General features: G+C 41.1%; 1 protein-coding gene across 1 annotated transcript in view; it reads right to left on the bottom strand.

Moving 5' to 3' along the window:
• Window positions 1-266: 266 nt before the first annotated feature.
• The window catches only part of zbtb16a (zinc finger and BTB domain containing 16a), a 132,282-nt gene continuing 107,734 nt past the window's right edge, over window positions 267-24,814 (bottom strand). Inside the window, exons 5-7 of the mRNA XM_063485242.1 lie at window positions 12,118-12,288; window positions 3,766-3,936; window positions 267-662 (exon numbers count right to left, since the gene is read on the bottom strand). Of these exons, the coding sequence (XP_063341312.1) occupies window positions 433-662; window positions 3,766-3,936; window positions 12,118-12,288 (572 nt within the window). The 3' untranslated portion in view covers window positions 267-432. The remainder of the gene's footprint in view (window positions 663-3,765; window positions 3,937-12,117; window positions 12,289-24,814) is intronic.

Below are 24,814 nucleotides of genomic sequence, written 5' to 3'. Positions count from 1 at the left end.
GCTCCCGACAGCATGGATGCAGAGGTTCAGATAGCCCTTGAGAATCTGCTTTCTCAACTCAGCAGCATCCAAGAAGTCACTTCCTTGCAGCTTGCTCACTTTATGGCGCTGCATGAAATGACCTGAAACAATAACACAGTTGCAGATGTAGTGAATGACCCGGTGAATCCGAACAATGGTGGAGAATTGATCTCCGTGTCCAAGACTTCCTCTTCTTAGCACGTTTGCCCCACCATCACCACCCTTTCCCCCCACCCCGCCCTCATCGCTTGCCTCTGCATGAAAACAAAAAATAGAAAACAAACCCTCTTGCTTTCCAGTCACTTGTCGTTGACATTCCTCGATCGTCAACACTCATGCCTCCTATCCGCTTTGTTACATTCCCCTTACCTCTCAACCCGTCCCCTACCCTCTTCATTCACTTTCCTGGACTCAGACATAGCAGAGGTACAGGTAGGTCTTCTCTATACGCCAGTCTGGGGGGATGTCTTCGGGCTTGTGGCCTTTCATGTGCTTCTGCATGGCTGACAGGCTGGGGCAGTACTCCAGGCAGATGGTGCATTGGTAGGGCGAGGCGCCATTGTGGGTGCGCAGGTGCTTGATCATGGCCGAGTAGTCCCTGGATCGCTGGTGGCACAGCTTGCACTCGAATGGCTTCTCACCTAAAGATGATAGGGTGGGGTGGAAGACAACAGTGTTAACCTAAGTGTGATGTTAAACAGCAAATAAAGGAATTCAGTGCTGAAATCCATTAGAGGGATGGAAAAGCTGTACTAGTCTGTAAGATGTTACTGATAAGTGCATGAGCTTCTGCTTCTTTGCCTTAAAACGTATTAACTTTATTTAATGCAATGAGAAAAATCCTTGCTGTTCAAAATGCAGTAAAAAAATGTGTGTATTTTTACAGCCAACGATTTTAAATTACATTTGAGTTATATTTTTTTCTAGTTTTGATGCTTGATTTATCAAGAAAAAACATAAGTCAGATAAACACACAAACAGCAAATGGACCAACAGGTTAGCAACTGTCTGAGCTGCTTCTGAGGATTCAGCTACTGTTCTGTGTTTTCAATCACCAAGGTCGCAGCAGTCAAAGGTATACTAGGTTATTTTGAATATCTGGATGTCAGTAAAATCTTACAGATTTTCAAGTTAAACATTGCCTCAAAAGAGGAGCTAAGGTGAAGGTGGGTTGCAAAGTGGTTTGTAGAGGGGTTCATACCTGTCAGTTTGGTTTCACTACATGGCGGTCTGTTTTGACCTTGTGTTGCCATCTTTATGTCTTTGGACAACAGCCAGACCCAAGATGTAATCAACCCAAATCTACCGACAGTTAAAACATGGTGTCTTTTGCACCAAAGAAGTAAAAGTTGTGGGAGAGAAAAAAAATCCCATCACCACTTAACAAGAGATTTTTTTCTCTGTGTGGCTCACAAAAAACATTGACGCTATTATGATAATTGAACGATGCATCTAAAAAGTGACAAGTTAAAACCCAAAGGTGAAATCCCAAATGTCTTCAGGACGGCACTGTGTACCAGTAAAAGATAATGGCAACTCTTTAAAGTCATTCTCAACAGTCTTCGATAATTGATACAAATCAGAAGCGAGAGGAAAATAAAAAGCTCTAAGTACATTAGTGCAGTTTGCTCACCTCTGAGAAATAAATAGAATACCCGTCAGGTCCAGTCAAAGTATCCCCTCACAGCAGCAGCACACATGATGATTTTGTTTACTAATTATTCTTACTTTAAAGGGATAGAACTGTTTGCATGTCATTATTTTATTAAAATACCCCTGTGTAAAGAGATTTTGGAAGGATCAAGGTTTTAGTTACAACAGGCTGTGCAAAAGAAGAAAAAGAAAAGGAGATGTTCTGCTATTAAAACTAATATACATGGAATATTATGCCTGCAGTTTTAAAGTACATGCTCTTAGTACTTATTAGAGTGAGTATAAATTTCTTTTAGCCGGTAGAAATATGCTCAAAATGACCCAAATTAGAGAATACGAGAGTTATAAGAAACTCTCTAAATCATATCACCTGTTTACCTGTGATAAGAACCAGTCAGTACAATCAGAAGAAGAAAAAAATTCCAGGCGTATTCACTTTTATAGAATATGATCTAATCAACTAATCTACAGCACATTACAAGAAAATACAGCTGACGACACAGAGAACTCCTGCAAGTGTCATAAATCATAGTGCAACACTGCTTTCTTGCTGTGGGGGCTGCTATATTCCAGAGGCACATTTCAATTCAGCAACAGCGGCCAGCCTAAATGTGCTAATGATTTGAGTGATGGCAGGGAATAATCCACCAGCGCTCAAGCCGGCAGACGCAAATTAGACATGTAAATGCTGACCTTTACCAATGGCATTTGAAATGAGCTGTCGGAAGTGATCTGGCCCAGCGCTCGCTGTCACCTTTCAGCTAGATCTTTGCACATGTGTGCTGCGAAACGTCCGACTTTGTGCCTCTGCTGCCCGGCCCGTCTGCTCCTTTGAATCCCCGGTTAACCTTGACCTCCACAGGGGCTGGGTTACGCTTCCATTGAGCCAATAAGCATAAATACAGTGTGGCAGGCCCCGCGCTTCTTTGTAGCAGTGTGGACACCTGCATGATATTGATATTGATAACCAGACTGTAAACAGGGTCGCTTCAAATAACCAGCTAATAATGAATTGCAAATAGGGCCCAGGTATTGATCCGCCATTGGCATTTGGAATGTGTGGAGAGGACGGGTCGGGGAGGGTTGGGTTGCCAATGTCGATGATTCATCAAGCAGCCCCCTTTTGTGCGAGGTGGCCTTTGACTGTGAGCTTGTCACTTGCTCTTGTTATCTGCTGTTGCTCTCCAGCTTAACGCAAAGCCCCCCTCCCCAACACAAAAGGCGAAAGGGTGGATGGGGGGGAAGCCAATTATTGGACAGGCTGCCTTGATAGTGTGGCTTAACAGCTGGTTTATTGAATGGGAGATGGGAGGGTGCTGCTATGTGTGTGTTTGAGAAAAAGGGATGGTGAGGAAGCATAAACCTTTGGCTGTGTGCCATCCTGGTGAGCACTTGTGGTATCCTCGCTCACTCTGCTACGTAGCACGCACTCATTCTCCAGGGCACCTAGCTTATCACTGTGTCAACATCTTTATGGGGCTCTAAATATACTAAGATCAATACAAAGTCTTCTGAGACATTCATCTACTGTATCTCAGCAACAAAGATATTCATCTGGTTTGGTCTGCGCCTTGCAACTTGGATTTTCTAGAAGAGAGTCCTTTAACAGGCTCCCCCATCATGCACCATATGTTTTAGAACATCTCATTACTGCAGTTTATGCTCTTTCTGTAAGTGAGGTGAGCAGAACTTAGCACAGTAAAAGACTCAAAAGCAAGTGTAAAACACTAGTCTGGCTTTTTTCCACGTAGCTGCTATCACTTGCAAAATTAATTTGTTAACATATCGTATCTGAAATGATCTGGCATCCATTTTTGTCAGCGTCCTGCCCAAGTTTGGGGGTCACTGGGCCTCGACAGACCCCAAAACATTTGTTAACTGAGTATATATGGAAAATGTTGAACAGGAAGTTCTACAGTTTCTTGCTCTGAAACAAAAAGCTAAAGTTGTTGTGATGCTACACTGTGTTGCACACTATAGATTTTCATTTTCTACCGCAAACAAAACACAATAAAGTGAGAATAAATAGTTCCGAATGCTTTGATTGTTGTCCATTATCGCTAGAGCCTTTACTTATTTTGGTCACAGTACCTGTGTGCACACGGTAGTGGGTTTCCAGCTGGTGCTTGAGGCTGAACTTCTTCCCACACCCGTTACATTCATAGGGCTTCTCTCCGGTGTGGATGCGCTTGTGGCCCTTCAGCGTGCTCTCATCTCGGAAGCAGCTCCCGCAGAACTCACACTCAAATGGGTGGTCCCCGGCTAAAATGTGGAAAGAAAAAATAGGACACATTCACACAAACTGCTGATGACATTGTATCATAAAAAGGCTAAAGACTGCACTGGTTGAGCTCGTGAAAAGATAGCTTGAAGGGTTAATGACAACTGAGTGCAAATGACAGCACCAAGAAGCTTAGGTTTTGTCTTTATTTACATGTACAATTCAAACAATTCAAGTGTTACTCTAGTAATTGTGACAAAGAAGAATGCCAAATGTCTGAAAATAGCTTCCACCTTCAAAAAAAATTAGTATGCTACTGTGAAGGAAGCCGCATTGCAAAATATTTTACTTTATCTGATTATTTTGTCGGGGTTGTGCACAATGCAAGAGCAGCATGCAGTATCTTCCAATGTGTAGCTACATAAAGGCTTTAATAAGAGCAGACAAATATAACCCATCTTTTGTCTTTGTCTACAAATCACCTGCGCTGTTGTTTTGCTTTGTCCAAACCCTTAAATAATTGTAGCCTGTCATGGCTGCTCACCAGCCTCGAGATGTATTATTGACCATGCAGACCCAGTGTCACAATGCACTAATGGATCACCTGACTAATGTGCTAAACCTAGAATAAAGAAGTGAGTTTGTCATCACAGAATCTATTATCCTTGGATATATATGTGTTTAAGCAGACCCAAATTCAGGCATTTGTCTTTAACTGGTCTAGTTGTAGAGTCCAAATTACTCTGCAACCTCGATCACTGCCATGTAGCTGGTCCTAAAACACAATATTTGTATTTTAGACAGTGTGCCATCATCACGGTTAAATGACAATGCCTAAAAATGTAAATGAAGATAAATGTACCATGTCTTGACATTCACTGGCAGCATGTTGACTGGCTTATATTAGCCTCCTTACGCCCCGTCTCTACCCTTCCTTAATTTTTCCTTAGATAGCATCATATTTCCTTCCTGAGACATCACAGTTATTGTAGGCATCAGACTGCTGGCGGTTGTATAGCATGCATGCTTTCAGAAATGAAAATGATAACATTCTCCCCCTCATGCTGCCACTGCACAGGTCCCCACAGGGCTGCTGTAATGCATATTCAGATGTCAGTGATCAGGGATATTATGATTTGCAGGAGCCTCTCACCAGCAGTCCAAAGACTAATTGTATTTCCGTGTTTGATGAGGGGCTGCTTCTTGCGTCATTTGCTTCCCCCCAGTGTTACACTCTCCATCCAAGTAATGTTGTGGATATTTATTAATGTATTTCACTCTACCGCTGCAGGTTTAAGTCACCATCAGTGACCTATGCCTTTCATTATCTGCCTGTCCAAGCAGCAACGTGCCAGAGAATAAATTGCATTTCTCGTTATGTGCTGCTACCACTGCCCCGCTGTTAAGAGACTATTTCACTTCCATCCTGCATATTTTATTTGAGATTTTATGTATGCACATAGAGTATGCACACATGTAACTGGTTTATTTAGAAGGAGAGACAAAGAAAGGATGGGAAAGGAATGTAAACTGGATACTCTTTAAATGTTGATCACGTGTCGGGTATGTTATACTTTTGGGGAGGGAAACGTTTTCAAAGCCTTCTGATGCTGGATGCATTCCCATTAAAGGGAATGCTGGGGATTGGAGGGGGTAAAGGGGGAGGGATAAAACTGAGACAGGGATGGAGCAGAGGATGTGGGTGTATATGGTGGCAGTGGTGGGGGCTGGGTAAAAATCAATAAAAGTGACAGTCTTTATTTGTCTGCATGAAGTTATCAGTGGCTCCCGCTGTAAGACATTGTGCTCTTTCTAGCGTTTCAACCACAGCAGAGATCACAATCCATCACAGAGCTCGGTGGGCTTGCACGACGCTGCAAGAATAATAATTGAGCTCAGATTCACCTGCCTTTAATTAAGGCCTCCGATCAAACCAGCAAGTGGGATGCTAATACTCGAAGAATGTCTGTGGAGGGCTATTTATGTTTAGAGTCGTGTTTCTGTGCTAACGTCTGCTGTTGGCAAACATCAAAAATCTTCCATTAGTAGGAAAGAACTTGATTCATTTGATAATATAATAAAGGATTTCTACACAATATGTATTCTGTATGTTTGTGATGGTGAGTTAGTGCTATTTAAATTAAATTGGACAACACAATAAAGAGTTTTGGAGAGTGTCCATGATCTCTCTCATAGCTTTGTAAATGATCTGAAGCCTAGATTTGGTTTATAAATCACTTCAATTTAACCCATTTACACTGACTTTATCTCAAGTTACTGTAGACATTTACGCAAATCTTACAAAAAATAACAGCAATAAACAAAAAGCAAGAAGAAAACAACCTCAAAATCATATTTGACAACAATGCAAAACAAAAAAATAGTTTTCCTATACCCAAGCACACAAATCAATGCTACAGTTACTGCGCTAAAGTAAGGGTGCCTCTGTTAGTCTGTGCTGGCTACAACTGCTTTAGCTATATATAATAAATAGACAACAAATATATAATATTCAGGCTTAGAGACCCAGTGTAAATCTAATTAAGGAGCTTCTGGTATCAGCAGAAGCTAAAAAATAACCGTGGTATAACATACAGAGGGGTTTCGGTCTTACTCAAGCACCCTGTTGCTGGATGCTCATCACGCATGTTATCTCCCATTGCCACTCGGGGACGCCAAAGTGCAAAGTTGCACTGCAGAGTTTTATATAAGTCGGACACAATTCTGTAATCACATTGTGAGAATGTAAAGGAGCAGACAAGGCTTCATTTTGTCAGGATATTCTCATGGGAGGCGGAGAATAATAGGAACACGTCCTCCGTCCATCCCAAATCTGCTACTATTACTTCCCCCATCTCTCCATCCTTCCATCCTTGCTTTCCTCTTTATTTTCTCTCCATTTCTCCATCCCTCTGTGGTGTGACCACATGGCAGGGACGCGACAGATGAGGACCCGGCAAAGTGAGGTGGAACCACAGCATGGTGACTGAACCCAAGGGTGCCCCCGAGCATCACCACCTGCGTCTCCTGACCCCTCCTCATCACCTCCTTTGACACCCCAAAGGACTGCTGAGGGTTCCTGTGCCCATGGGCACACGGTGCGTGTTCATTATATACGGTAAGAGGCTGTAAATCACCAGGCTCCATCACTGCCAGGACCAGAACTGCCTCATTCTCTCTCTCTCTAAATTCAATTCAGTCCTCTCTCGCTCTCTCTCTCTTTCTGGCTGTAGCACTATCAAATACAGCTGCGAACACAAAACACCCCGCCACAGCAGACAGCAAATTGGCCCAGAGTTAAAAAAAAAGGAAAAAAAAAACAGACACTTACACACAGACAGTGCACAACAACAGAATATTAATGAAGGTCTGGTCTGTAAAGAGAGAGTGTGTATGTCTGTGTGCATGTGGTGCCGGGGAAGAAAAATAACACAGCTGCTATGACTGCCACTTTTTATAAGCCAACATTGTGCATTTGTGCGCGAGTGCTCGAACCTATACTGTACTACATGCGCGAAATAAAGACAAAAATAAATAAAACAGATAGGCAACATCGCAGTAAGAATGTGCAATAGGATGTTAAGGGAAGGTAATGAAACCGCAGGTGGATGGAGGAAAATGAAAACACAGTGATGGAGGCGAAAGAGAGATGGCAAGATTAAGATGCTGAAATAAACACCATTAAATCAGGTTGGTTTTTTTTCCTGCTTCCTCGTCCTAAACGGTGATCCAGTGTCAAAGCCCGCACCAGCAAGGCTGCGTTCAAAAGATAAAGCTGCAGACAGGTAAAATGAAGCACGCATAATGAATGTCCATAAAAGTGCTTTTGCTGCTTTCTGCTGTCAGCTGATACAACCGAATGGTGAGTCAACCAATAACCAAGTAATATCTAGAATGCTTTGTATGGAAGATGAGCTGCCATTGTCTGTCCATAAAAATTAAGGTTGAATACCGGGAATTGAGGTTTTGGTATTTACTAGGGATTTTTTGTCAAAACTGAGCCGTGCTTCTGGGAAAATACCTGCCAGGAACCAGTGCGTCCATGATACATTTGTGTGCTGGAAACAACTGTGCGCACTGGAACAAAGACACCTCATCCAAACCTCATTTACCACACAACTGTCACACCTAAACGCCAAAGTCTGCCACTGAAAAGCCATTATTACGGTAATATAATATGGATCAGCGTTTCTCCTGCAGTGTTTTGTTTTCAATTACTTTCCATGTTTCAGTGTCTGCCTTAAGTCCAGATGAGAGGAAATACAAATTTTCCAGGTCTGAATGAAGCGGAAGGCTAAATCTGTAAGAACAGCACCCCTCCGAAAAAAACAAAAACAGGTCAACCATCACTAAATCAGAATAAGAGAACAGACAAGAAGAATGAATTAATTTTGTGATTTAACTTGGCATATAACTAACTGCTTTTCCCCAAATTAGCAAAACAAAGAGAGAAAAAAATGGCGGCATGTGAAAGGTTTTTCTCCTCCCTTTGCAAAGCGGGTTTTGTCAACAGGGACACTGTTGTGCTGCTATAATATATAATGCAAGTGTAATATAATATAATATGATACTTATATGAAAATATACAATGATTTCACAATTATTATAATATATGCTTTTTTACAATTAAGTTTTGGAGTTTACATGAATCAAATTCATGGTGAAAAAAAATATATTTTAAAGGACAGTTTTTTTTAAGGAATCATTTTTAAATTGAGAGAAAACCTATAAAGCTGAACCTTCATTCAAAAAGTAATTTACACATATCTCAGATCTTAAATTTGAATGTGTTCAGCGATGAGTCTTTATTAATCCAGACAAAATATGACACCAAATGGAAACATCTCTTAGTCACTACTTCCATTTATCAAAGTAATTAGTTAGCAATTACTAAGCACTGTTAGCTTTTGCAATATGGATAAAACTGTCTTTGACAGCGTATGCTATTAATCAGCATTAATATGACGACGCTTTTCATGTTTTTAGGACCATAACTAAAACTATAGAAGGAAGAACCAATGGTTCCCATTTTATCTGCTTTTTGGTGCTTGCATAAAGCTAACTTGAAGTAAATAAATAAAGCAAATGCACATTACTGCAGAAACTTTGGTTGGTTTAAAGATTTCCTTTCCAATACATGGCAGCTTTCTTTATGCAATTTGCTTTTAATCACTCAAATGTCTTGAGCTGAGCTGTCTTACAGAATCCAGATGAGAAAAGATCCTAGCTGATAAGAGCATACAGATGGACATAATTTATTTACATTTACAGACTTACATTACTGCAGCTTTGCCTCTAGGGCTACATTCAGACAGGCTTAACGTCTAATTTATCTTTACAGATACACCCCTTTGCATGCTCACTTAATCTATATTTCTTTTTGAATTGGATATTCTCCTAGAAATTACATGCACAAAACAAGCGAGGATGGTACTTTAGTTAAGGTGCAGATCTAACGTTTGATACAAGTGAAAATAAGTTAATTAGTGCGTTATTAATTGAATCGTTCCCACATCTTAACCCAACCAACCCTTTTATTGGTTCTGCATGTTTGATGCATCCTATAAAACTTGAAACCACAACATTGATACATTAAGGAACAAATAACAAAATATAAAGAAAAGAATTAGACAAAAATCCGAACTTGAACTTTGCTAGGTGAGAGTGCACGTGTCTCTGCATCACATGAAGGTAAAGTTATAAGGCTGATTCTCTAAGGTGGATACGCTGTCTAGCTGTCTGTTTTTAAGCACTATTTTTGCCTCGTTACCAAGCAAAGTGTGAATGAGATTATTAACATCAAAGTGTAAATGCAGAGGAACACCATGCCTCTACTTTTTTTTTTTTTTGGAGGGTAAATTAGACCTATTTCTGGCGCCTATGATGGCTGTGTGAGTTGCTGACTTTATAATCCCCTGACAAAAGGCTCTGCATCATATTTAAACGATTGCTTTCACGGCTGGCTCATTGTGATTTAACACACGCCCACAGTGGGATGAGGTTCAAAGTGGCAGGAGGCTGCAAAGTCTCATCTGCAGCTCCACTGACGAGCTGAGGTGACATTTGCGTCGCCCGGGTGGGCAGGTGGATCAGAGACGCTGCATGTGTCCCCTCCAATGTCTGGTAGATAGAACAGATGTGTGCACCGCTACTGTACAGGCGGCTCAAGCAGCCACGTCCGCCTCCCCCCCCTCCCTCCTCTGCCACCTCAAACCCCCCCGGCTTCTACCACCATCACACACTAATGGTGTATTCGCCTGACTTGTAAATAGGGCCGACTGCTCTCATCTCACTGCCTTTCGTTTCAAATATTTATCCGTGAGCCGGTGAGCTAAATCGGCTCTGACAGTGAGACTGTTATTTAAGGTCGCAGACAGGCGGCTGGCTAAGAGACAGAGAGAGAGAGGGGGAAGGAAAAAAGCGTCCATCCCCTTGCCAGTGAAATGGGATTCATTTCCATGTGTTCATATTCTGTCATGGCTACGGCTTTTTTCTCTTTACTCTGAATAGCCGCATCCGTCAGGCTACCTCTGCTCCCTCGCAAAAATGTATTAGTATCCTGGCCTCATCTCAGTAGAGAGCCAGCACTGTGAGTATTACAAGTTGACAGAAGGGGGGGGGGGGGGGGGGAACAAACAAACAAACAAAAAAACCCAACAACAGCAACAACAAGAAAAAAATAGTTGCTGTAAATACGCTTTTTGTGACTGCTGCAGAATTCATTTTGTGTTGACCTGAATTAATACTGTTTATTCAGATGAGCAAAAACAGCAGCGTAACGGGAAAGTGGTAATATAATTCACTCAAATTTGCTAAAAACAAAACATGAATTCTTTATTTGCATACCTATATTAGTCGATGGCAACCCTACACTGGCTGTGCTGTACTAGCTACCCTATCCCTACGCGTTGTTTGAGAATTGATTATACTTTATTTTATGCTAAAAATTAACTCAGATGACCTGAATTACGGGACACTGCTGGACATTATACTAGCCTCCATTAAACACACACAAAAATTAAGAATATGTACCATTTAAGTAGAGCATCAGCTGGAATAATAATAAATGTAGATTTTATGGAACCACAGGGACTGCACGTCCCTGTGGTCTAGTAGGTGTGGGCATGCACGGTAAATAAAACGGAAATCTGGCATCAGTATGAGCTGGATGGAAAATGTATTCTGCCATTATTAATTCCTACTAATCATTTCTCCAATAGTCAATACTTTGGTGATTACTAGGGCTTCCACCTGAAAGTCCATTTATCTACATACACGTGCTCCGCTCCTGGCTACCTGATAAGAGAACTGGATATCTGATAGGGAGTGATACTCTCACTACCATTCCATTCAGGCATCCTATATGTGATGCAGGTCCTTTGTTGTATGATGAGCCTAAATATGTGTAAGTTTGATTGTAACAGCTACTGAAAAAACTATGTATCGTATTTGTTGCCCTGAAGAAAAGGAAATAAAGGCAGTGGCATCACTTCTTTTACTCTCTCTTATCACACCTAGTTGTCCTGGACAGTGAAAGTTAAAACTCCCATCCTAAAGTAAACACAAAGCAGCTTTTGGACTTGGAGAAACCTTAAAAAGTAAAAATACAGACTCTGTGCACATGAGTTAGCATGTCATTCATGGAAACTACTTAGAAGTTAAAGATATCAACTACTTGTTAGTGTGCAATGCCATCCATTTTATTTGAAGGATTTGAGTTGTTTTTGTTAAATACGCTAAGGAAATGAATCAAAAGGCTAAGCTGTATAAGTGCACTGATTTAACAAAACAAATGGCTGCAGTTCTCGGCTCTTCGTGTTTCATCTACCATATACTCAAAGTTTTGGAAGGTGACTGTTACTCAGCTAGGAATTACAGGGACTAGTTCTGGATGTGCTTCCTTAGCATTAGGAAGGAGGTGGTTCAGACATCTAATTATGATGAATCCTACTTTTGGAGGTATTTTGAATTAAAATCAGAGCAGACTCTAGGATACAGAAAAAAAGAGCAAAGGGATTACCTTTCCGACCTGGTGTGGGTACATGAGGGTTGCCCAAGATCAAACAGAGAATGTATTATGGACTACTGCACTTAATTTGTTACTGCATTCGCATATTCCAGACCAAGAGAAAAGGCTGGATATGAATAGTGGAACACCTCGGTGAAATGATATCGCCGCCTTATCACCACAACGAAGGCGGCTAATGACCGCTTTCACTGACCTGTGTGTGAGCGTAGGTGACGCTTGAGTGCAGTATGGCTGGGGAAAGTCCGGTTGCATTCGCTGCAAATGTAGCTGCGAACCCCGGCGTGGACTTCCATGTGCTGCTGCAACGCTGTCTGGGTCTGGAAGCGCTTCCCACAAAGCAGGCAAAAGATGGCCATGTCCGAGCCTGCAGAGCAAAAAACACCACAGGTTAATTCGAGGCAAACATCATTTATTAAAACTTGAATCGTCCGACCTCATGTTTCTTGACTTGTCACGTGTATTTTTGTGTATCTGTTCTTCTGCAATTAAAGGGATGAGTACGACCTTGTAGGTACTTGTGTTAAAAAAAACACACTTAGATCCAAGTTGTGCAGTGTTCATTTTAGGAAAAATAAAGCACTGTCACTACGGAGCTATTCAGCAGCACTGTAGATGTATGATCTACATGTAGATCCAGAGTGACAGCCAAAGCCAGCTTTTCTCAAACCAATCACACACAGTTGTGTATCCTTACAGTGATTAAAATACAGGATAACAACACAGGTATGATGTCGAGAACTTTAGCACATCAAATTTTAACGAAGAAAAAGAAAAAACCCAGGAAAACAAAAAACTTTTTCACAAGTGCACGTAAAAATACTGTATTTATAGGATTAAAGTTGCATGCAGCATTCATGTTTTAGGGTGGGTGTGTAGAAAGATAAAGATCTCCTATGCAATACTTCAATCGAATCTTGACTCCAGCGAGCACTGTGCATTTTTCTCCAGCAGAGATAAAGAGCCCACAAACACAGCAGAACACACGCACACGCACACACACACCCAACTGCACGCTCCTTTGAACACACTCCCTTCACACTTTTTCAATTACCAGGCTGGGGAAAACTCTGGGGAAGGACTGAGTGTTTGGAGCTCAGTTTCTATTTCATCAGTCAATAACACATCTTTGGGGCAAAGCTGACACTAATTTAAAAATCTATGAAGAGCAGCCCGCCTCATGTTCATAACCACTGGAGGAGGAGGCGGGCCCACGACAGCCTCCACACCAGATCAATCACTGTCTCGGCTGCTCTACACGCTAAAGAACCGGGATGAAGGGAGGGAGTATATTGCTGGAGAATGATGATAGGAGGAAGGATAGAAAAGAGTTGCTGGAAAGCAGGTAAAGAGAGGAGATTTCGGTTTGTAGCAGAAGAAAGTGATGCTGAAGAGCGAAGCGAGGAAAAAAAAATTCTCACTTTGTTGCAAGTAGTGGAGAAAAAATAAATATTGACAAACCTTTCCCTTCTGACTTTTGGACTGTCTCTATTTCTCATTTTCTCTTGTACATGAAAGGAATCAGGCTTGTCTACAGGAGTGTAGAGTTTTCATTAGCTTCGTGGTGAGCACTCATGACTGAAAGCCCGAGGTACTAATCTTCCAGCCCTACATGTGATGTCAGTTATATTCATGCTCCTTGGAGGATAACTCCAAATGTGCTGCTGACCAACTTATTCCCCCCCAAACACAGGGCAGCTTTTTTGCAACCTTTTGCTTTTTAATTTTTCCGAGCATATTCATGCCACCTTGAGGATCACCCTTTGGAAATTAGCCACTTCTTAGCTCAGAACATCTATTTCCTGAACAATGGTGAGGAGTAAGAGCTGCAGCGTGCTAATTTGTGAAAATGCAAACTAAAAAAATGCAACTACATCTAAACTTGCTTGCTCTTTTTTCATTTCTGTCTTCTTGTCCTCTCTGCATTTATCAATGAAAAGGCCACTGAAGAGGCCAATGAATGCCTATTATTGCTTTTAGTATCCCTTCAGGACCTTTCAGGTACAATAATAGCTTTAACTGACAATCCAGGTTTTAGTCACTTCTCACCTTTTTCTACCTCACTCCTCCTTTTTTAGCTTGTAATCCATCTAAGGTCTGGCTAACTCAGTGATCCTCCATAAGCACAATATTTCTTCCTTTAGGCTATGTCAGATCAATCACAACATTCAGGGTTGGACTGAATATGTAAAAATAATGTTCTATTATTGAAAGAAGAAACTAACAATGGTGTAAGTGCACAAGAGGTGAAATGGGTATCAGAGAAAATGAGAGAATAGTGGACTTGGGGGTAGGGTTGGGTGGAGACTTTGGCCAAAGATCAAGAATTAGAGGGAAAAAAAAAGGTTTTGGAATGTAAAAGGTCAGCAGACCTCTGACCTCAGGTTTAGGCCAAGGCATGGTGGAAATCTGAAACCCAGATACCAACACACACACACACGCAGACAGACACACACAGAAAAACAAAGCTGTGGAACAAAAAAGTGGAAGCACCACATGAAAAACACTACTTTGAAGTCAGAGCAGTTACAGTGGCGCGGCGCATTATGGTGAACAATATGCATCACCAAAGTGTGTATCAACTTTAAAAGAGCTCTGACAGTGACTGCTTTTACCAAAAGCAATACAATCTAGCTGAGAACACTGGAACAAAGATGGTTAGTACAAGCAAACCACCAGAAAGTGATGGACGTTTAAACATGCTGCTCTCTAAACACCACACAAGTAAATAATCAAAAATGACCACATATTTATGCAGTTTTTGACTTTCTGAGCCTTGAAGAGCTGCTATTAACTAATGTTTCAGGCATTTTGCCAACACTAAAGCATCTTATTACAACCCACATTTACATGTAATTGCCATCTCTATTCATTTTAAGATACAAAGCACTTTAGTGCCTGTTGTAGCTCCGACAGCAGCAAAAGAGGAAGTCCAATTATTTTTGCAAGGAGGATGTTGTGTTGGGTAGATGAATTGATAAGGTTACACACATTTGTATTGCAGATCGATATTTGTTGCTTAGATAATGCCATTTCTTCTAACCAGGACCATTCCTAGAATCCTGCATAACAACTGCATATTTACTACTGCGGGATGACACAAGGCCCCTAGACCTTAACAAACTAATTATTTTAAGCCAAACCATGTGGTGTTTTGTGCTTAAACCTAACCAAATGTTAGCAAACTAGAGTACAGAAATGATATATTTTCCTGTTAATATGTTTCTATGGATCTTATTGGAGTGTAGGAATACACCAACTACAGTAAGACTTTCTACATCCTATGTTTAATTAAATGTGGGAAAAAGTCCAACTAGTTCCAGAACTTTAATAACAGTAAAAATAACATCATAGAAATAAATGGTTCGACTAACCAGCCAGTACAGAAAGTCCATCTGACACCAGTAAGTAAAAAAAGTCTTTAAGACTTTTTCCACTGCACGTTACATCCCAGATCTTTCACCTATGCTGCTGAGTCTATGTACTGTAGGAAATTGCTTCCTCCTTGCTATCGTTTGCCCTCCTTGTCTGAAAAGCACAGTTTGTAGCAAAGTGCTAACACTGATTACTGTTAGATAAAATTAACCGGTCCAAACTTCAGTACAGGGAATAATTGTGTGTTGTAGTAAAGTGAGTAAAAGGCTTGTCAGCTGCTGATAGATGAAGAGAGCAGTGGAGAGATAAAAAAGGAAGGAAAGGTGGGAGAAAAGTAGTTGACCCAGGAGGTCCATTACAGTGTAAAATTGAGTCAGCCCAAAGTGACACCTGAAAGGAGGAGCTGTGGAGCCAGAGCGGTGGAGGGTTCTTAGTCTCAGTCCTGTTTGGCTGTTTTGGAATAATTTACCTCCTTTAACCAGCCTCTCTCCACTTCTCGTGCCATCTATTTATAAAGGCTTGGGCAGTTTGTGGCTGTTTGTGTGCGGGGCCGCAGCAGTGCCGGTAGTATCTTAATGGGCCTGGAGTGGCAGGGCTGCTGTTATTTAAGTGGGGGATGGACACAGGCTGGTAATGGAGAGGAATACTCCGCGATGGGAGGTGACAGTGGCCGGATGGGCAAGGAGCAGAGAAATGGCCTGTAGCTAGATGCTAGCCATTGAGGCTGGTGCTCCAGCAGCAGCAGGGTAACCACCCACCACTCACGCACCTATTCAGAAAAATTATCCATCTTGATTAATGGCCTCAAAAATTATCAGAAATTCTTACAGTTGTCACCTGCATAAATCAACAAGAGCCGTTATCACAGGTGAACTGAGCTGTAGTAATCTGAAGGTCGGAAGGTTGCTCGTTCTAACCCTAGTTGCTCTCCAATGTGTGTCGTCTTAGTTTTAATTGTTTCAGTGTGTTGCAAATAGTGCTTGCATGAATGGGTGCAAATAGGCGAATGACACATGTTGTATAAAATACTTTCAGTGCTCGAGCAGTGAAACACTATATAAGAATCAGTCTATTTATAGGAGACTCTGGCTGGGACATTGTATGAAGTTGCCTTTTCTCCATACATTTAGCAAACCACAGGAAATCTGCTTCAGACATGTGGCCTCTACTGGAAATACTCTGGATTAGGCAAGGGTGGTTTGAGTGTTTGATACTGGACACATGGTGCTCACTCATTCTCTTCAGAGTTTGCTGCACTTGTCTCACACGTGCAGACATCACACTGACTTTGCATCAGAGGATCTGGCAGGTTAAAGACAGTTTTAATGTCTGATCTGGATAAAAGGGACATTTGCAGTCTCACAGCTCTGCAGCTCTGTTGGGTAATGTCTAGAAAAGTTCAGATCTGCAGTGCATGTATGAAAACAGCTTAAGACTATTCTTATAATTTTAGGTTATAAGTTCCACCACGGGGGCCAGAATTTGAATTAAATGTGGAAGTGACAGAATGAAGCACGACTGAGGACCATCAGGATCTCAGTACATTTTGAGGATTCTAAAGCTTGAAGAAATACATTTTGATGAGTGGTAAAATGTAACTACACACCTGAAAATCTCCATGTACACCTCAAGGTGCTGCCACTCACATACTCTACATAACAGCAGCCTATGCTCCTCGATTAGAAGCTTAACAGCTACCTGAGATATTTGCAACGACTCGCAGACGTTTTTCGAGACGAAGCATTAAAAGTCCTTATGCTGCTTTAAATCCTTTCTGAATGCACGTTTCCTGGACTGTAGTTGAGAGAGTTAAATGCGTCCTGACTGTGGCCTGCAATGCAGCGTGCTGAACAGAGGAACTGCCAGAGTTAATGAGGCAGAGAGCAGCGGGACCTCAGCACAAGGTGTTCAATCACAGGCCATTACCGCAGCCCTCAACCTCTGTTACTGCTTGCTCTTGTCAATAGCAATCTATAGCAAGCTATACTTTATCTATACAGAGGGCAGAATAGTGACTAAATGTAGGTGTCTGCATCCTAGTGCGCTAGTATTAATTGGAGATGTCCCAGTTTGAGGCGTAGTAACAGAAACATGATCCCAAAGTCACCGCATCATGTGAAATCTGAGTTCTTTTCTGAGCTGCTGCCTTGATAAGTCACCTAAATGTGATTCATCTTGATAATGAGCGTTCATACCTGATGTGGAAACAGAAGTTTGAAAAACGAATGCACCCAGCTGTCAAACATGAAGCTTAAATCCTGAAAGGCCAGTGAATATACCCTTACTTTATTTACTTCTTTTACCTTCAAGTGACTTCTTTTTTGTGGCCCGGTCAAAAGGAAACCACACTATTCTCAGAAGCATTTGCTCTCTTAGATTCAGAGTCACAGATTTTAACTTTACCCCCCTTTTAGCGCCTCTGCCACATGGACAAGCGCATTTGAATAGTGACGATCAAAAATCACCCGCAAATGACTCAACCTGACTAAGCCATTGGCAGCAGTACAACCGATCGCTGACACTTCCCCGGGACGTGCTGGTTTGGTTTGTCGAACTAGACCTTTTCAGGCCGCTTCCTTACAGGAAATTAGCGGTAGGCGAATTATTCTCGGCATGTCCTGTTTAGGTGGAGTGACCATCGCAGCTGAATGTTTAGATTATTAGTACGCAAATCTCAGCGTCTTCTTTCATTTTCTTGCCTTGAACTATCGCTGCTCTACAGTACAACAGCATTCAGTCACAACAACATCCATCCTACTGGCTGCTCTCCTATCTCCCACCATGTAACTGACAGTCTCCACAAACACCAGTCACAACATCCCCGCCTGTGCTGGCAGGACAAGGTGTGAGAAATCAAAGAAACAGCGATGTTCCTGCTGCTCTTTAGCTTTGTCAAGTGTTTGTTGTTCATCTGCAATCAGGCTTCATCGCATATCAAGCCAGAGTCTTTCTGAAAAGGTCGCAGAGCACCTTTTTACCTCCGCCTCCGTGGGGTGTCACCAGAGATATGCATCTCACAGTGAATGAATAAATAAATAAATAAATGAATAAATAAACGCCTTCTTTAATTTACTTTTTTTATGAACTGAAAGGGGTCTTTAAATTGATTATAAGGGATATCCTTGCCCCTGTGGGCAACAGTTGCCTGTCTGTAGCACCACCACACAAAGTTTCTTCCAAAACACAACAACAAAAAAGGATAAGCAGGGAAAAAAAAGCATCAAGGAAAAAGATGTAAGAATGTGCAATACTAGAAGATCTTACTGCTAACGCCATAGGATTTCTTTACAGTGTGCGGTCCTTTCCACAGTCTCAGGGATTTCCTCATTACCGCGTAACATAATCAAAAGAGTGACAGACTCTTAGCCTCATTCAGTCGTAGCCACTGAAACAAACTGTTAGACATATGCTCCTCGGTATGATAACGATCGTGCCGACAGATGATCAAGAAAACAAATTTGTTTTTAACAGTGAAGAGAAAAATGGCTGGGGTTTCTTCTGCCAACTAAATCTTCAGAAAATGTTCAGGGGATCGATATTCATGTGGAAAACTGTTTGAGAGCTTTTCATTGCATCGCGGAGAACTGTACATTTAAAGTGATTGTGCAGTAAAGCTACCACATGGTGCTAAGTAGAAGCTGAAGAACTGCCAACACAGATGCAGAAATGGGGAAATAAGCATTCTGTTCAAGTAGTTTACATATTGTGCATTGCATCTGAATTACATCACTCTGCACACCCTTAGCAAATGATCTGTTTGTTGCATGCAAACAGTTTCAATTTGGCAAGAAAACATTCCTGGTGTAAGTTAGGACTGCTTTATGAGTTTTTCATCCCCTGTGGTCTGTGCTACATCCTGAAATCTCCTCAGATTTCCCCTCAAAGAGCTGTTTATTCGACGTGTTAAGGATTTTAGCGTTGAACCTGTTGCTGCTGGAGACATCTCGTGTTTACCTCAACTTCAACAGACGCAGCTTTTCAGAATAATAACCTGTAGGTGAATGCCACGTTCGCTATGCGCTTTTCAATCAGAGTATCCTGTTATCCAACCAGGCGCAGCACTCCCATAAATCCTCTTTTCTTAACTCACATTATCAGTATAGTTCCTCCCATGTGCTTCAAAACACAGATGCATGACACGAGAAAAATAAACACAGGGGTCTGGCATCTACTGAGGCACCCTGTGTTGTAGCGCGTTTGTGTATTCGGCACGAGAAAGAAAATAAGATGGAATGTTTGCGCTTCTGCTAATTCATTTAAAACACCTCCACAGAATTATTTATTGATCAAACTGGAGGAGGCTGGAATGACTGCTGAAATGAGGCTTCAGGGGTAACAGAGAAAGGGAGCTCTACATCTGAATAAAACCCCTAGATTGAGGCAACAGATTTTAAAGTGGTTACTTCTAACCAGGCAGAGATTTCATGTTTTTTGGGGGGCGGGTTATCCGAGGTCATGAACATGCTTTAAAAAAAAACCAAGATTTTCACTCGTGCGTGGAAAAACAACCCTTTTCTTTAATTGAAATTAGCCTGTGGCAGTTAGTTCTGATGGACACTTCTGCTTCACCCAAGTGCAATGCCATAGCTGGTCACACAAAATCAATTTATTTAAGCCTCTAAAAACATATGGGAGAAGCGGGCTGCTAAACTAAGATCTGTCTGGACAAACCTTATTTCAGTGACTCTTAACTCGGGATTAGGAAACTGAGAGGCTGTCGATCAGCAAAAGGGTGATTAATAAAAGAGGAGGCATCAAGGCAGTCCTAAAAAAATAATCACCTCCATCTTGACACTAGACGCAAGATGGATGGCAAAACATTATATGAAAACGTTGGAAGCCAATGCTTTATATCACACCAACATTTATAATCGTAATTATACTATATATTGTTTTTATACTACGCTACCTCTAAAGAATATAAGGGAACTTGGAAAAATTACAATATAATAGCATGCAAGTTAATAATTGGGAAAATACAAAACTAGAGCTACAATAGTTTAGCTCAATTGCAATTAAATACAACAAAACGAGTCACTGAAAACATTATCGCACTCGTATGAGCATTTCAGTAATGACATGGGACTGCCAAGGAGTCAGTTCAAAGAACCAATAACTCGCTCACATTATTCATGCAGAAGAAATAAACAAGAAATCAAAGTAAAAAGGCAACCTCTATTATAAGAAGATGCAACGCCACGCAGTCAACAGACCCTGCCCCGCTGTGTTTTGTTTTGTTTCGTCCCTTCCTCCCTGTTCCATCGGGCAGTGATAATTCACGTCGGGCCCGCAGCAGCGCTGACATTGTAAGATGAACTGCTCCCAGCTAGATTAATGCCACCAGATGCCAGGCGAGATGCCATATTAATTACCCAGAGATAATGTCAGCACAACCATATGGCAGCTCAACTGCCCATTTAGTTGACAGGGAGAGGTCTTTATAGCGGTGCAAATTTCCTCATCTGCACAGTGTTCAGAGCCCCGCCATATTCTCTCTCTACTGTAGCAACTGGAGCACTTCATTACTGCTTGCACATTATTGCTCAAATTTGTAGTGTTAGCTCGGTGTCTGTGGTGCGCTATGACGGACAATACATTGAGAGGGAGGCTTAATGAGTGAACGTTTTCCAGCGATCCGTTGTTACTTCATTTTAGAAACGTAGCTGTGATTAAGGCTTGCTAAATTGATAAGGTTGGTAATAATATCCATATTTTCCTCATTATGAACAAATGAAAACACCAAAACCAGTATTGAATTTACCCTACTTCCAAGTACAAAGTGCTAATAAAGCCAGAACAGACAAATACATGTAAAACATCTTATGCATATATATTAAAAGATCTGTTTTGCCTTTTTTAGACATAGACATAGAGTTTATTTAATCCCACACTGGGGGAAATTCACTTGTTACTGCAGCACAAGAGACAGGAAGAAAAAGTGAATTAGAGATATGTTAGATAATGAGAGAAATAGTTACTATACTATGTATAAATACACTGGCCCACTCTGTTGTTTACTTAATTTCACTGAGCTCTAATAATCTCATTCAAATGTGCTATTTACTCTGGTTTGAGCCAAAATACTACAGTGACCCAATTTAAAAAAAAAGATTTACTTGTTCATTAGAAACAAATAAGCTTGTGGCTAAGAGCTGCTGTTGTGAATCTACCCTCATATAACATGGCTCTTTAAAAGTTTTCAGATCTTAACTGCACATCTCACCCACATTCACGAATCTCAAATCTCAAAGCCCGTTCCCTGCGTGACTGCAGTGGATATCAATTCCGAAATGTCATTAGAATACACTTGCCAGCGTGTGTTTGTTTTTTTCCTCACCACCATGCTGACTGTAAAGATCATCAACGGCACAAGCTGGGAATTAATGTCAATGTGAAGAACAGTGGCACAGCCCTTTAACATGATTTACAGTCGCACCAGCGGGCCCTTCGTGTTGTGGACGTGGGGATCATTTGCAAAGATGGACAACGGTTGCCATCCAATCCACCCGGCCCCAACCACCACCACCACCACCACCGGAGCACCCACCTACCCCACCCTCCAATCCCCACAAATCCGATTTAATCAGACAACTTGTGCAGTGTGGCTTGGAGTAAGAAAAAGGATAATTAGTAAACAGAGGAGCTACTCGCCAGGCTTCATTGGCATTCGCACCGGGTTACTGTGTCGCATTTAAAATGCAGTCTGATGAAGTCTACAGAATCAAACCATTTGTTACTCCTATTGAGGAGGCTTCAGGCTACTGGCAATTAAATTGGAATTAGCGCTGGGGAATGAGATACGGCAGATTCATACCAAGGAGAGGAGGGAGGGAGGGAAAAGGAAACAGAGAGAATGCTCTGTCTGGACCTGGCTCTGCTCTACAGTGGGTCAGATCTGGAAGTGATTTGGTTTCCTTTATGTTTGTTTATTTCCTGCATGACTCCAGTTATCATTTTTTATAAGTAAAACCAATATACAACCCCGACTACTCGCAATTATTAGTATTATTTTTCTTTTTTACCTGAAGCAATGAAGTGATAAATATTCCTTCAAAATTCGAGGCTGAGAAAACGAACAAAAGAGTGACACATAATTAAGAAAATAAACATAAACCTGTTAGTGTATTTAATATCGAAGGGTTTCGACATATATGAAGTACACTGTGTTATTTTAGCAAATAAAAACTCTGAGGGAGACAGACAAGAAACAAAGAGATGCCATTTGCTCTGCCACAGTTGACTGGGCACAGTGGAGCTCAGCATGGAGAGAGTGTTGGTCCACTGGCAGAGGAAAAGAAGGAGGAATAGATGGATGGATGGAGGAAAGAGCTGGAGCAGATAAATGAAGTGGAAATGAGAGGGAACGGCTCCTGTGCTACAGCTGGCCCCAGCAACTTTCAGCCAGCCTGACCATGACAACTGGCTCTCCACTCCCCCCTCCTCCAGTCAAGCAAGGGCCCATTTTCAACAGCTTGGGGTGTAAAACTAGTAAACGACCAGCAGGGGCCAGTGAGAAGGCTCTAACTCCATATTTTAATTTCATCATATTTGATGAAAATGTGACAAATAAATCAAACAGAGAATTAGAGTCTGGGCATGGGAGGCTTGCCAAGTCTTAATATTAACATTTTGGACTTTGATGTAGGTGCATGTTATGTTGGGAAGCTTTTCCCAGAACAAAGAAAATATATTGTAAGACAATATTTAATTATCAGAACTCAAACATGATTAAAATAAATCAGCTAATTCTTTACTGTGTCATCTGGATCTGGATCATCACATCTGAGTAAATTGAGAAAATAACCTTTGTAAGTTTAAAACTGTTGATTTTGAATTTAAAAATAGACTTGATCTCTTTGACGGAGCTGCTTCCTATTAAATATTTGGTTACACGCCTGATTTCTATTTCTTTTAGGCTATATAGCGGTATGCAATGTTTGCTCCAGCAGCAGAGACCTGTACATGTAACGCTGTTAGCCAGTAAAGCCTTATGGACTCTGCATTAAATAGAAACACTGAACTTCATTTTTACCGCAACTCCTCGGTAATTACAAAAGTGAAATGTGCCATTAGGAGGAAAAAATAGGGAGATGATCATTATCATAGTAAAGTGTGTGTCTCCGTGTGTTTGTGCCCCTACATAAATGCACATATGCACTCAAATGTTTCAGTCTCAAGGTTAAATACAAAGATGCTGTTCAAGCGAAGTCCATTACTGCATGAAACCAATGAAAATAAATGACAGCATTCAGTAGGAGGTTCGAGTATCCCAGAGAGAAATTTGCGCAGCTCGGTCATTTGTATACTCGGTTTTCTCCACATAGAATGCTCAATTGTGTGTTTACAGATGAAGTACCGCATTTGAGTGCAGCTCTATTTTTCTCTTTAACAGGAAATGGAGACATTTTCACTCTAAATATATCAGTGAGTCTGTCGGCTGATGTAAATCCCTGTCACCAAGATTAATGATCTTGAATAAGAGGAGAAAAAACATGCCACCTTCCCCCCTTTTTTAAAAAAGCACCTTAACACAATTGTCAAACGAGTATATTAAAAGAGCTCATGTTTGTACTATAAAATGATGAATAAAAACAAAATAACTACATTTAATAGCTGATGAGCAACAAAGGCTTTATTTAGAGCTGAAGACAGAAAACAGTAGCTGTGCAGCACAGTTTCAAGCAAGGAGGGAAAGGATGAATGAACCTTATACAATGTAAAAAACATTCAAATCAAATCCATATACATGGTACTCTTCAGTGTACGCTGCTGCTTTGTTTTGTTGTTGAGATCAGTGGTCTTTGGTGGTTATACTATCAGCTCCAGGACTCCTCCTTCCACTTATCCCTGAAGATGTTTTCTTTTTAAGACTGTATGTTTGGGCTCATTGTCATGGACTACAGAAAAGATCTGAGATGGCTCGGATGTCTCCCTGATTGCGTGATGGATAAGAATACAAAAAGTCCTAAAACTTTAGAGATCACGCAAACAAAGACAAAAACAGTAACCATAATACCGTCTCATTTCCATGTGTGCCCAGTTTCTGCAATGTTATTTTCTAGAGGTCAACTATCCTTTCTCCTTGAACACCTTATAACCAGTACAAACAAGTCAGTATACCCAAGCAGTCTCCACAGCCAGACTCGTTGGTGTATACCAAAGCAGTGAATCCATTTACATGTATAATTAATTAAAAGAAAGCAGGAGCATTATCTGATTTTCATGAAAGATTATTTTTAGCCAGTTCTCCAGATATTAAATTAAATACAACATCACCCTCTATGCGCTAAATAGAAATACAGATATACACAGAAGATTTTTCAGCTAATAAATTAGAAATGGTGTTATTAGGTGTTCATTGTCAAGGCTGAAACATCAAAATGTAAAAATGTGAATGGAAGATGTAGCTACAGAGAGCGATCTTGGACTGAGCATCATATTTTTGGATCACATTGACATGATGTCATATAGCTTTAGTTATTGTGTTTTTCTCGTAGATATTCACTCAATTAGTGTTG

Source organism: Pelmatolapia mariae, linkage group LG10_11 (assembly GCF_036321145.2).
Source record: "Pelmatolapia mariae isolate MD_Pm_ZW linkage group LG10_11, Pm_UMD_F_2, whole genome shotgun sequence".
In the NCBI taxonomy this organism is placed as follows: Eukaryota; Metazoa; Chordata; class Actinopteri; order Cichliformes; family Cichlidae; genus Pelmatolapia; species Pelmatolapia mariae.
Note: the sequence above shows the minus strand (reverse complement) of the source record. Positions and strands in the feature narration are given on the sequence as shown.